The following is a 12,826-nucleotide window of genomic DNA, read 5'->3' on the forward strand; positions in this document are numbered from 1 at the left end:
TTCATCACGAACGTGGTTTTGCAGTCAGTGCAATGTTTACAAATGCGGAGTTGGCAGATGCCCATTTGATGTATGGATTAGCACGGGGCAATAGCCGTGGCGCGGTACGTTTGTATCGAGACAGATTTCCAGAACGAAGGTGTCCCGACAGAAGACGTCCGAAGCAACTAATCGGCGTCTTAGGAAGCACGGAACATTCCAGCCTATGACTTGTGACTGGGGAAGACCTAGAACGACGAGGACACCTGCAATGGACGAGGCAATTATTCGTGCAGTTGACGTCTTAGGGAGCACGGAACATTCCAGCCTATGACTCGTGACTGGGGAAGACCTAGAACGACGAGGACACCTGCAATGGACGAGGCAATTATTCGTGCAGTTGACGATAACCCTAATGTCAGAGTCAGAGAAGTTGCTGCTGTACAAGGTAACGTTGACCACGTCACTGTGTGGAGAGTGCTACGGGAGAACCAGTTGTTTCCGTACCATGTACAGCGTGTGCAGGCACTATCAGCAGCTGATTGGCCTCCACAGGTACACTTTTGCGAATGGTTCATCCAACAATGTGTCAATCCTCATTTCAGTCCAAATGTTCTCTTTACGGATGAGGCTTCATTCCAACGTGATTAAATTGTAAATTTCACAATCAACATGTGTGGGCTGACGAGAATCCGCACGCTATTGTGCAATCACGTCATCAACACAGATTTTCTGTGATCGTTTGGGCAGGCATTGTTGGTGATGTCTTGATTGGGCCCCATGTTCTTCCACCTACGCTCAATGGAGCATGTTATCATGATTTCATACGGGATACTCTACCTGTGCTGCTAGAACATGTGCCTTTACAAGTACGACACAACATGTGCTTCATGCACGATGGAGCTCCTGCACATTTCAGTCGAAGTGTTCGTACGCTTCTCAACAACAGATTCGGTGACCGATGGATTGGTAGAGGCGGACCAATTCCATGGCCTCCACGCTCTTCTGACCTCAACCCTCTTGACTTTCATTTATGGGGGCATTTGAAAGCTCTTGTCTACGCAACCCCGGTACCAAATGTAGAGACTCTTCATGCTCGTATTGTGGACGGCTGTGATACAATACGCCATTCTCCAGGGCTGCATCAGCGCATCAGGGATTCCATGCGACGGAGGGTGGATGCATGTATCCTCGTTAACGGAGGACATTTTGAACATTTCCTGTAACAAAGTGTTTGAAGTCACGCTGGTACGTTCTGTTGCTGTGTGTTTCCATTCCGTGATTCATGTGATTTGAAGAGAAGTAATAAAATGAGCTCTAACATTGAAAGTAAGCGTTTCCGGACACATGTCCACATAACATATTTTCTTTCTTTGTGTGTGAGGAATGTTTCCTGAAGGTTTGGCCGTACCTTTTTGTAACACCCTGTATACGAGGGTTGGAACTTAAATAGTGGCAACTATCACTTCACAACCGATACAAAAGAGTTACATGTTTCCACCTGTTACTGTCCTTCAAAGTAGTCACCAGCGTTGTGTAGAACCCGTTGCCAGCCATGTGGAAGACGTAATATACCGCTAGCAGAGCCTGTCCCGTTGATGGTGCGAATGGAGCGGTCTACTGGCTGCGAATCTCTGGAACAATTCTGAAGTGAATCCAAGTCGCAAGGACTTAAGTCCGAGGAGAATGGTGGATGGTACAGTTCTTCCTAGTCCCATCGACCGAATAGAGCAACCACAGCTTGCGCTGTATGCACCCGCGCATTGTCGTGCAAAATGATGGGTGGGTTGCGCAGAAAGTGTTACCGCTTCTTTCGCAAAGCTGGTCGCAGGTGATACTCCAAAGGCGAAAAGTAATACTGTGCATTGACGGTCTGCCGTGGAGGAATGTAATGCTTTAGGATAACACCATCACAGTCGTACATTAGAATCACCATAACTTTAGACCGCTCCATTCGCGCTATCAACAGAACATGCTCTGTTAACAGTATACCACGCCTTCCACATCGCTGGCAACGAGTTCTACACAACGCTGGTGACTACTTTGAAGGACAGTAACAGGGGCAAACTTGTAACTCTTTTGTATCGGTTGTGAATAAATAGTTGCCACTATTTAAGTCCCAACCCTCGGATATATACTGAAGAGCCAAAGTCATTGGTACACGAGCCTAATATCGTGTAGCCCCTCTCTCCCCCCTCTCGCCCCCCTCTCTCCCCCACTTCCACTCTCCTGCCGCCCCCCCCCCGCCCCCTGCCGCCACCGAACACGCAAAAGTGCCGCAAAACGACGTGGCATGGACTCGACCGACTAATGTCTGAAGTACTGCTAGAGAGAATTGACACTATGAATCCTGCATTGCTCTCCATAAATCCGTAAGAGTACCAGGGGGTGGAGATCTCTTCTGAACAGCAAGTAGCAAGTCATCCCAGATGAATAACGTTCATGTCCTGGCAGTTTGGTGGCCAGCGGAAGTGTTTAAACTCAGAAAAGTGTTGCTGGAGCCACTTTGTAGCAATTCTGGATGTGTGGGGTGTCGTATTGTCCTGCTGCAATTGCCGAAGTCCGTCGGAATGCAACAATGGACATGAACAGATACAGGTGATGAGACAGGATGCTTACGTACGTGTCACCTTTCAGAGTCGTATCTAGACGTATCAGGGGTCACATATCATTCCAACTGCACACGCCCCACACCATTACAGAGCCTCCACCAGCTTGAACAGTCCCCTGCTGACATGCAGGATCCATGGATTCATTGTTTCCATAGTCGTACATGTCCATCCGCTCTATACAATTTGAAACGAGACTTGTCCGTTTCCAGTCATCAACTGTCCAATGTTGGTGTTGATAGGCCAAGGGAAGGCGTAAAGCTTTGTATCGCGCAGTCATCAAGGGTACACGAGTGGGCCTTAGTCTCCGAAAATCCATATCGATGATGTTTCGTTGATGGTTCGAACACTGACACTTGTTGATGGCCCAGCATTGAAATCTGCAGCAATTTGCGGAAGGTTTGTATTCCGTCACGTTGAACGATTCTCTTCAGTCGTCGTTGGTCCTGTTCTTGCAGGATCTTTTTCCGGCCTCAGCGATGTCGGAGATTTGATGTTTTACCGGATTCTATTCACGGTACGCTTGTGAAATGGTCGTACGGGGAAATCCCCACTTCATCGCTACCTCGTGGATGCTGTGTCCCATCGTTCGTGCGCCGACTATAACACCACGTTCAAACTCACTCAGCTCTTGATAACTTGCCATTGTAGCAGCAGTAACCGATCTAACAAATGCGCCAGACACTTGATGTCTTATATAGGCGTTGCCGACCCCAGTGCCGTTTTCTGTCTGTTTCCATATCTCTGTATTTGTATGCGCATTTCTGTACCAGTTTCTTTGGCGCTTCGGTGTATATAGAGGCAGATGGTTGAGGAAACCAAGGTCCATCAAGGGTATAGTTCCAAAGAAAAAAGGATTGAGAAATAAATGAAGCAGAAGTCTGTCTCTGTCTCCAGCACTCTACCTACATAACAGATCTATACGTTTTTTGCAGGATTTTTTGTTAGAATAACGTGTAAAATGTTTTACGATGTAGCTAGCAAATCTAGAGTAAGCAGTGTAATTTATTGCGAAAAAGTGTGTAGATATGGGATATCGTGTGGATGATTTGAATAAGAGGTTACCTTGAAGCTTGATTGAAATTATAAAAGCTTTGTTGCGGCACAGTGTAAAGGGTACAGCTCTTTGTGAGCGACTGAACTGGACATAACAAGAACGAAATGAAATTACTGAGCATTGGACACTGTCATGTTAACCATTTGTCAGTACGTCCTGAAATACGGTTATCATGACTATTTACCCCCAGTTTCAGATCTCATTCAAAGTGCAATCATTCACTTAGAAATTAGTATCATGGGTATCATGAGTTTTTCATCTTCGTTTCAGAGGTAACTAATGTATAAATATACGTAGCAACAATCAGAATACTCCCAGTATCACGTTGTAACAACAGCAGTTCTTGAGAGCTCACTTTATGTCTTAATTGAGCATAGCGAGCCGTCTCTCTGTAACTCTTCGGGCTTAGGATGTATACACAGCAACTGAATTTCGTTCGTGACTTTTAGTCAGCTGTTTCAACATTCCATATGCACCACCAAGCTCGCTTCCGATTTTCAATAATCTAATCCGTCTATATGAATCAGGATGTTATTGTGGAACTCATGGTTCTAACTCTGTCATCTCGAATATTTTCTTCACTATTTGAATAATTAGAGAAGTGAATACAGATAGTCTTCCACTATTTCTTTCATCATGAAGATCACTTCTTCGCCCTTTGAAAGTCTCGTAACGACAACTTCACAATAAACAGAATCGAGTTTTCCATAATACCCTGCAACGTACAATAAACGAGACATTTCGCGAGACATGGATTCAATGCATCCGCTGCCAGCTGTAGAAAAAATTCGACTTAATCCTGGATATTTATTTACTGGGCTCGTCTATTTGCTTTGTGGATAACCGAACTGTCTATTACTTGCAGGTAAATTGTCAGACGCAATGGCGTCGGAAGGCGGGCCTGACCCGCGGGTGGAGTTCCTGGGCAGCTACGTGCAGAAGACTCTCAAACTGAAGCCGGAGAAGTGGGGGCGCGTCATGGCCACCGAGGAGTTCCGCCAGATCGTCATGGACTTCCTCAACAAGCCGGAGCCAATGGTGAGTGAGCAAAACACATAGACCCTCCAGAAATCGCAGCTGCGCCGAGATGCAGTACTTCATCTAAGAGGAGTCTTGAGCTATCTTTCAGAAGGTTTCTTAGATTTGTCACCTTTAGAACTCACTGCTGTAGCGGTGTAAATACATTTTTACTGTATGTTCTTCAGCTTATTACCTATGAAGAAACAGTCACGATCGGTAAACATCATTTATTTAAACTGACCGGTTGCGATACATACAGCAAGCTGTCTTCAGATTGCTCGCACTGTAAAGAGTATAAAAGTGCATGGTGATTAAGGAAGTCAGTCTTGCATAAAACACACAAAGACTGAAATAAAAAGGCGTGATGTTTTACCCATTTACTGCAGCTGGCGACGTCCTCAGCAGCTGCGTATTGTCAAAACGCTGCCTGCTCGTGGCTGTACTGCCACGCGTTACTTAGTGCTTGATAGCGCGCCAATTTGCTGCATTACGTCACCTGCAACCAATGGGATCTTACTTTACGTGGAAATATTTATGACGAGCAAATGAAGTATAATACTAAGAGTACAGTTATGTGTATATCGTGATATAAATGATATTTAAAGCTATCGTGACTGATTCTTCATAAGTAATTATCACAAGTAACATCGCTAAGACTCCCAACCATGTTGGTTAACACCAAGTTTCTCAGCTTTCTACGCAATCTTTGGAATTTCACCACTTAAATCTTATTTTCTAGGAGCCGCGCCGCCTGCTGTGACCGATCGGTTCTAGGCGCTTCAGTCCGGAACCACGCGCCTGCTATGGTCGCAGGTTCGAATCCTGCCTCGGGCATGGATGTGTGTGATGTCCTTAAGTTAGTTAGGTTTAAGTAGTTCTAAGTCTAGGGGACTGATGACCTCAGATGTTAAGTCCCATAGTGCTTAGAGCCGTTTGAACCTAGGAGCCGCCAATTACGACGACGATGCAAGTGACTGAAGAAATTGTTTTTGTTGAGCTTATTTTCCACATAATTTTGCTTTCAGAATTAATTTCTTTGCCTGCTTATATTCACTTTCTTTTGGAAATTGTAAGGTTATTTCTACAACGGTCAAAACACATCATGTATCCTATAAATGCGAAGACACTTTCCGCTGACGTAGATAGAGTGACCTAAAAATTTATTTTAAATGCTAGTCTGAGAGAATTATTTACTTACAGAAGTGTACCCCTTCGCATATACATTTCCGCTGCTACCATGTTTCAGTACCAAAATGTTATCATTATCTCAATCCTTCACGTAGCGGTGGTTTTGATTATGTTTATCTTCATCAAACTCTGTCACTAATCACGCACAGATATTAGTTAAACGCGAGTGCCCAGTACTCTTAACCCAGTTACTGCTGCAATACGCCTCCGCCGACGATTCATTACAGCAGAGAGACATATACATCTCAACCACTACAATAAGACAAAATAATATATATCTGAACTGGGCAAACAGCAACTGCAATGTGATATCTGCAGGTGGCCATGTAAACCCTCTGAAAGCAAATAAATATGCCAGGGTATTACCTGCATGACAAGCAGGTGATGTGAGCATGATAAAGAAATCGCGGCTGACATAAGGATTCCTGCTGAACAATCTCCTCCTGCACGATAATTCATTCATCGATAATGAAGAACTCGCCCAGTTTAAATCTAAATCTGTACAACAACAACAAAAAATAGTCTATGCTGTTGCCATCCATTTGCGCAAGAGGAGATTGCTGAGCCGGTGACTAAACTAAGACCTGGGAATGGGTTAGAGGCAGATGGAATCCATCATGGATGAAGTTCTGCAAAGACTTATGGTGCAGATGACTCCGTAATTTACTAAAGCAGTGAAGCAGTGAAGGGTGCCAGAGCTGTGTCTATAAACAAATCCCAGTAAAAGGATTTGGCAAATTGTAAAGCCTATAAGCCTATTTGTCCCATGAGCACGATGGTAAAACAACATAAAAGTCCCTCGTGCGACGTTTCGCAGCTATGGACTTAGCCAGCGCCATTTCTGGTTCAGAAAGAAACGCACCTGTCGTGCAGTAGGCAAGTTTCAGCGACTCTATGCTATACTCATTACGAGAGACGTCTCTGCTGTCCTCCGATGCTTGTTCCAGTATCTGGACACAACGATTCTCCAATGACAGGGACAGGGTAACCGTGCAGAGGCTGTCCTTGTAACACTCACTGGTTCCTTCAGTATCTGTTCTAGTACCCACTGACATCATCAACAGGAACCTATCTGCAAGCTCCCTAGGAAGGAGACTGAGCACAAAACAATTGTGCGGCCCATCCTAGAATTTTGTCAAGTCTGCGGGACCCCTTCCAAATAAGAATATTAAGGAATGTAGAACGCATATGAAGAAAGGTTGCTCCAGGTTTGTTTGAATCAATGGATAACGTCGCGGAGATGATAAACAAAGTAACTGACAGGCGCTTGAAGGCAGACGTCAACTAACTAGTGAAAACCTACTTATACATGACTAATCTGGAATTCACACTTAACAGTCTGGCAGACTATCCATCGAACCATCTTCAGACTATTTTCCAGCCGTTGTCTATAAGGGCGCGGGTTAAACGAACACTGAAATCTTTCCGTTCAGGGCCAGTTACTCTTATTTTAATTACGGTGACCATTTCTCCATATGTAGGTCGGTGTTAACAAAATATTTCCACATGCAGAGAAGAAAGTTGGATCTTGACATTTCTTGAACAGATCTCGCCGCAACGGAAAACGGCTTTGTTTTAATGACTGCACCCTAACTTGCGTATTATATGTCACACTACCTACCCTTTACCGCGGCAATACAAAACGCTCCCTTCAACGTATTCGGTGTCCTCCGTCCTATCTGGTACGGATCCCATACTGCGCAGCGGTGTTCTAGAAGACGACTGACAAGCGTAGTGTAGGCAATCTCCTTAGAAGACCTGATGCGTCTTCATTCACACAATAAAACACAGCCTTTGGTTCGGCTTCCCACAACATTTTCTATGTAATTGTTACAATTTAAGTTTTTCGTAATTCTAATACCCAGACAGCCTTTGGATTAGTGAAATTTATCGCGTAACCGAAATTTGCCGGAAACCTTTTGGTACTCCAGTGGAGGACTTCACACGTTTCATTATTTACACTCAATTAACGCTTTCCGCATCATGCAGATCTTAAATCAATTTGTAATTGGTTTTGATTTTTAGATGACTTTACTAGAAGGTAAATGACAACATCATCTGAAAACAATCTGAGACGGCTGCTCAGATTGTTTCCTAAACCGTTAATATAGATTAGGAACAGCACACCTGTAACACTTCTTTGGGGAACCTCAGATACCACTTTTCTTTTGCTTTATAACTTTCCATCGATTACTGCGAACTGTGACCTTTCTGACTGGAAATCACAAATCCAGTCGAACAGCTGAAATGTTACTCTATAAGCACTCAATCTGATTAGAAGCCTTGTGAAAATCTAAAAATATGGAATCAACTTGAGATCCCATGGCAATAGCACTTAATGATGTGTGTGAATAAAGATTAGTTGTATTTCACACAAATGACTGTCCATCAAAAAATCATTTTTCGAGATGGCTGATAATGTTGGAACCTAGTATAAATTCCAAAAGCCTACTGCAAATCGACGTCACTGATAGAGATCGGTAATTCAGCGGATTACTCCTATTTTCTTTCTTAAGTTTTGGCCTGACTTGTGAACTTTTTGCAGTCTTCAGGTACGGATCTTTCACTGAACGAGGGGTGGTATATAACTGCTGAGTATGGGGCTATAGTACAAGCGCACTCACAAAGGAACCTAACTGGTAAACTTTCTGCACCAGAAGACTTGACTTTATTAAGTGATTTCAATCGCTTCACTAAATCTAGGGTATCTACTGCTAAGTTACACTTGTTTGTAGATTTTCTTCATTCGAATTCTGGAATATTTCCTTCAACTTCATAGGTGAAAGAATTTCGGAAAACCGTGTTTAGTAACTCCGTTTCACAGGCACTGCCATCGGTGACATTACCATTGGTACCGCAAGGTGAAGGTCACGCCGCTAGTGTACTCTACATACGTCTAGGATGCCTTTAGATTGTCTGCCGGATTTAAACCAAAGTTTCGTTCTGAAAACTGTTAATAGCATCTCTCCTTGAAGTGTACACTACAGTCAGAGCTCCTATAAAGCTTCGCCAATCCTGGAGAGTTTGGGTTCTTTTAAACTTGGAAACGGAGCTCTGACCCGCTTTGTGCAACATGGAGAATCTATTCCTCCTCTTATTAATTTCTTTGGTATAAATCTCTCAATTATAAATCTCTCAATTTCCGTGGATTCTGTTCCTTAGAATTTTAGCTGCACCTGGTCTACACTTCCGTAGTTAGTTAGGAAGGAGTGTAGACTGTGTCTTAGGAAGACGTCAAGCGAGTTTTTGTATGCCTTCATAAATAGATGTATTTTGCTTTTTTTGTGGTGTATTTAGACGTTACGGTATTCAGTCTCGCTACAGCGACGTTGTGGTCAGTAATCCCTGTATACGTCATGATGCTCCCTATTTGCTCAGGATTATTTGTTGCTAAGAGATCGAGTACGTCTGCGCAATCATTTACATTTCGAGTGGGTTCTTGAACTAGTTATGGAGGATAATTTTCCGAAAAAGCATTTGTATAATCTCGGACGATGTTTTATGCCTACCACCGACTTTAAATATGTATTTTTGCCACTATACCTAGCGTACATTGGAGTCACCACCAACATAATTGTATGAGTAGGTACCTTCTTGCAAAGTATCAAGAATCGGTACTGAGGAATGTAAAAACAAACGGTAGCCTCCTATTTATTGCCCCATAGGTACCGTGAGGACATGATTGGCCTAAATATAGCATCCACAGATGCGTTTAAGCATTTCTCCGTCACTTCTTAGACGAATCTAGTGGGAAGAAACCCTATTATGTGGTATGGTGGAAATACCTCCTTCCATGTACTTCACAGAGGTTTGCACAATATGGCTATAGATGTAGGCTTCGGTGTTCCTTCTGTAGGGAATCGTTCTCATGCCATCACCGAGCTATTTATGACTGCACAGTACAATGCACACAAAATAACTTGACCCACAGAGGGTCACTGTGTGATACCAATGGTAATGTTACCGATGGCAGTGCCAGTAAAACGGAATTACTATCATTGTATGAGTAGGTACCTTCTTACAAAGTATCAAGAAGCAGTACTGAGGAATGTAAGAACAAACGTTAGCCTGCTATTTATTTCCCCACAGGTGTCGTGAGCACGATTAACCTAAATATAGCGCCCACAGAGGCGTTTAAGCATTCCTCCGTCACTCCGTAGACGAATGGAGTGAGTAGAGGGAACGTTAGGGGAAGTGACAAAGGTAGCGGTGGAGACACCACATTGAGAACGGCCACTGTGCAGCACGGAAGTGCATTTCGCTAGCTGAAACCTATGTGCAATCGCATTTCTTGAATATCTTGCTACAGTTAGTTAGTCTGTCAAAGAATGTATTGATAGGTTATGTCAATAAGATCAATAATTCGATAAGTATAAAAGTCCAAAGTCAACAGCTTCTTGCTAGAGTACAGCAAAAGAAATAATCACATTAACATTGGCATTGGACTAACCAAACCTCCCATACGCTGCCAGAAGGAAGTCTCACAAAAAATAAAAAAAAAGTAAAACATATACTGCACAAGACAATGTCGCTTTCTACGATACTGACTACGTAAACTGAAGAACATTTGTCGTGTGGAAATTATGTGTCAGTCTTCTGACAACCTGTTCGTCAATATAATGTAAATATAATTTTTATAACTTTTCTCTCTTTCTTCAACGTCTTTCCTGAAGTACTGGAGCCTTTGAAAGTACTTGTAGCTATGTTTTCCCTTTCCTTCTTTATTATCTTTATTGTGTAACAGGATAGCTAGTCCCTCCAGCAGCCCTCTCAAGCACACTTTTTAATGAGATTTAGCTCCCTCGATTGCCTCTCTCGACATAAATTTGATGGCATAGCACATAATTCCACAAGCGCGGTTATGAGGAACTTCCAATGCACCTACGATGTGTGAAGACTGTGGTGTCACGGTATGTAGCAGAGCGATAGCAACGATAATATTCGAAGTGTGCTCGTAGCCAAGCGACATTCATCTCAGGTGGCCGCCTTTCGGAACAGAGGGTTGAACTCGCCCACGTGCTGTGATATTTTGCACGACCTTAAGCCTCTGGCCACGGCTCAGTTTTCACTCTTCGGCTTGCCCGGCAGAAATGACTTCAAGCCGTCACGTGTTGCAGATGCTGCTGGTGATGCAGAACAACGCGGCGCAGCTGTCGGTGGCGTCCGCCTTCCCGCTGAGCCTGAAGAACAAGTCGGCGTACTTCGTGAAGAGGGCGCGTACGCCGGTGCCGCGAGAGGACATCAACAGCTTCCTCATCCTAGGAGACCTCGCAGCCAGGCCCATAGAGCAGCTCGCCGCGCTCGTAGACGAGGTGAGCACACGTACACGGTGTCAGCTGTCTCTGCTTGTCGCTACACTCCCCTTCAGGCGGAATGTGTAGACCATAAAGCGGAAAGCCACAAGTCACTAGTCTGTCAGCTGGTTTGACACTATCTTCCACCATTTTCTATCTAGTGCAGATCTTTTCTTGTCTACGCTATTCTCCTTTCTTCTTCTTCTTTCTTGGCACTACAGCTCATGATAAGCCTTGGCCTCTTCTACAATTTCCTTTCGTCTCTCTCGGTCCTTTGCCAATACTCTCCAGTTTCTATAGCTCATCTTCCTAAGATCTTCGATTACTCCATCTTCCCTTGGTCGACCACGTCCTCTCTGCCCTCCTGGCTTTCCTTGTAATATTCTTTTTGGTACTCCTGTATCATTCATGCGAGCCAAATGCCCCGCCCACCTCAGTCTGGATGATTTCACTATCCTTCTGATGGGTTGGTCTTTGTATATGGTATACAACTCATGGTTGTACCCCCTCCACCATCTTCCTCTTTCACAGATTGGGCCGATAATTCGTCTAAGTACATTTCTTTCTAATCTAGTGTTTCAATATCTTTAGTTGTTAATGTCCAGGTTTAAAGGCATATGTAAGCACTGGCCGTATAAGTGATTTATACATAGTTAATTTTGTGGTATGAGTCAGGGGCCTTGAGGATAGAAGTCCTGTTAGGGCAAAATAGGCTCTATTGGCTAGTATTAATCTCTGCTTGATTTCTCTAGAAAGTTGGTAAGGTTGGTGAGAATGACAATGAGCGAAACACAAGGTAGTGTAAGAATAGGAGGAATGATGTCCAACACATTGAGTATTAAAAATGGAGTGCGACAAGGGGATGCACTGGCATGCCTTCTCTTTAATGCCGCCCTGGAGAAGGTGATGAGAAAGGCAAAACCTTCTGAACAGGGGAACGATCTTCTATAAATCAGTGCAGATACTGGCCTACGCAGATGGCATAGATATAATAGCAAGAACCCAAAAAGCAATGGAAGAGACATTTACAGCTCTTGAACAGGCCAGTAGGAACATGAGGTTAATTATTAATGAACAAAAAACAAAATATATGGCAGCTGGAGAAGCATATAGAGAAAATATGCCAAATGCAATAACAATGGGCAATTATACATTTGAGAGAGTTGAACATTTCAAGTATCTGTTCTCGACAGTTACACATCTAAATGATATCTCCTATGAAATTAAGCAGAGATTAATTCTAGCCAACAGAGCCTATTCTCCATTCTAGGTAGGATTAATTTCTTCACTTCTTCCACTGTTGTGTCTGTTGCAGTTTCGATTTTAAATAACTCATTATTCTTCTTTCTGCCATTCTTAATTAGCTCCCTCTTCGGTTTCTTTACCTTTAAGCTATATTATATTCCAATTAAGCCCTCTATTCCTTGTCTTCCAAGAGCTTTTTACAGCCTACCAGAAGGGCTACGTCGTTTGTGAACCTTCCCATTGGTGCCTGACGTACCAGCTCCTTATTTTCGCGTAATCGCAGTTCGACACTTCCATAACACTAACAGATCAAAGGAACTAAACAAAGAGTATCGAGAATTTATACGTTACTGCAAAGTGCGTTAGTTAAGTCAAGCCGGCCGCTGGTGGCCGAGCGGTTCTGGCGCTACAGTCTGGAACCGCGCGACCGCTAC

At 43.6% G+C, this 12,826-nt stretch overlaps 1 protein-coding gene across 1 annotated transcript in view; it reads left to right on the top strand.

Annotated features, from left to right (window-relative positions):
* Positions 1-4,527: 4,527 nt before the first annotated feature.
* The window catches only part of LOC126252221 (dynein beta chain, ciliary), a 769,797-nt gene continuing 761,498 nt past the window's right edge, over positions 4,528-12,826 (top strand). The window contains exons 1-2 of the mRNA XM_049953092.1: positions 4,528-4,683; positions 10,971-11,165. Coding sequence (XP_049809049.1) covers positions 4,528-4,683; positions 10,971-11,165 — 351 coding nt within the window. The remainder of the gene's footprint in view (positions 4,684-10,970; positions 11,166-12,826) is intronic.

This window comes from Schistocerca nitens, chromosome 4 (genome assembly GCF_023898315.1).
Source record: "Schistocerca nitens isolate TAMUIC-IGC-003100 chromosome 4, iqSchNite1.1, whole genome shotgun sequence".
Classification (NCBI taxonomy): domain Eukaryota; kingdom Metazoa; phylum Arthropoda; class Insecta; order Orthoptera; family Acrididae; genus Schistocerca; species Schistocerca nitens.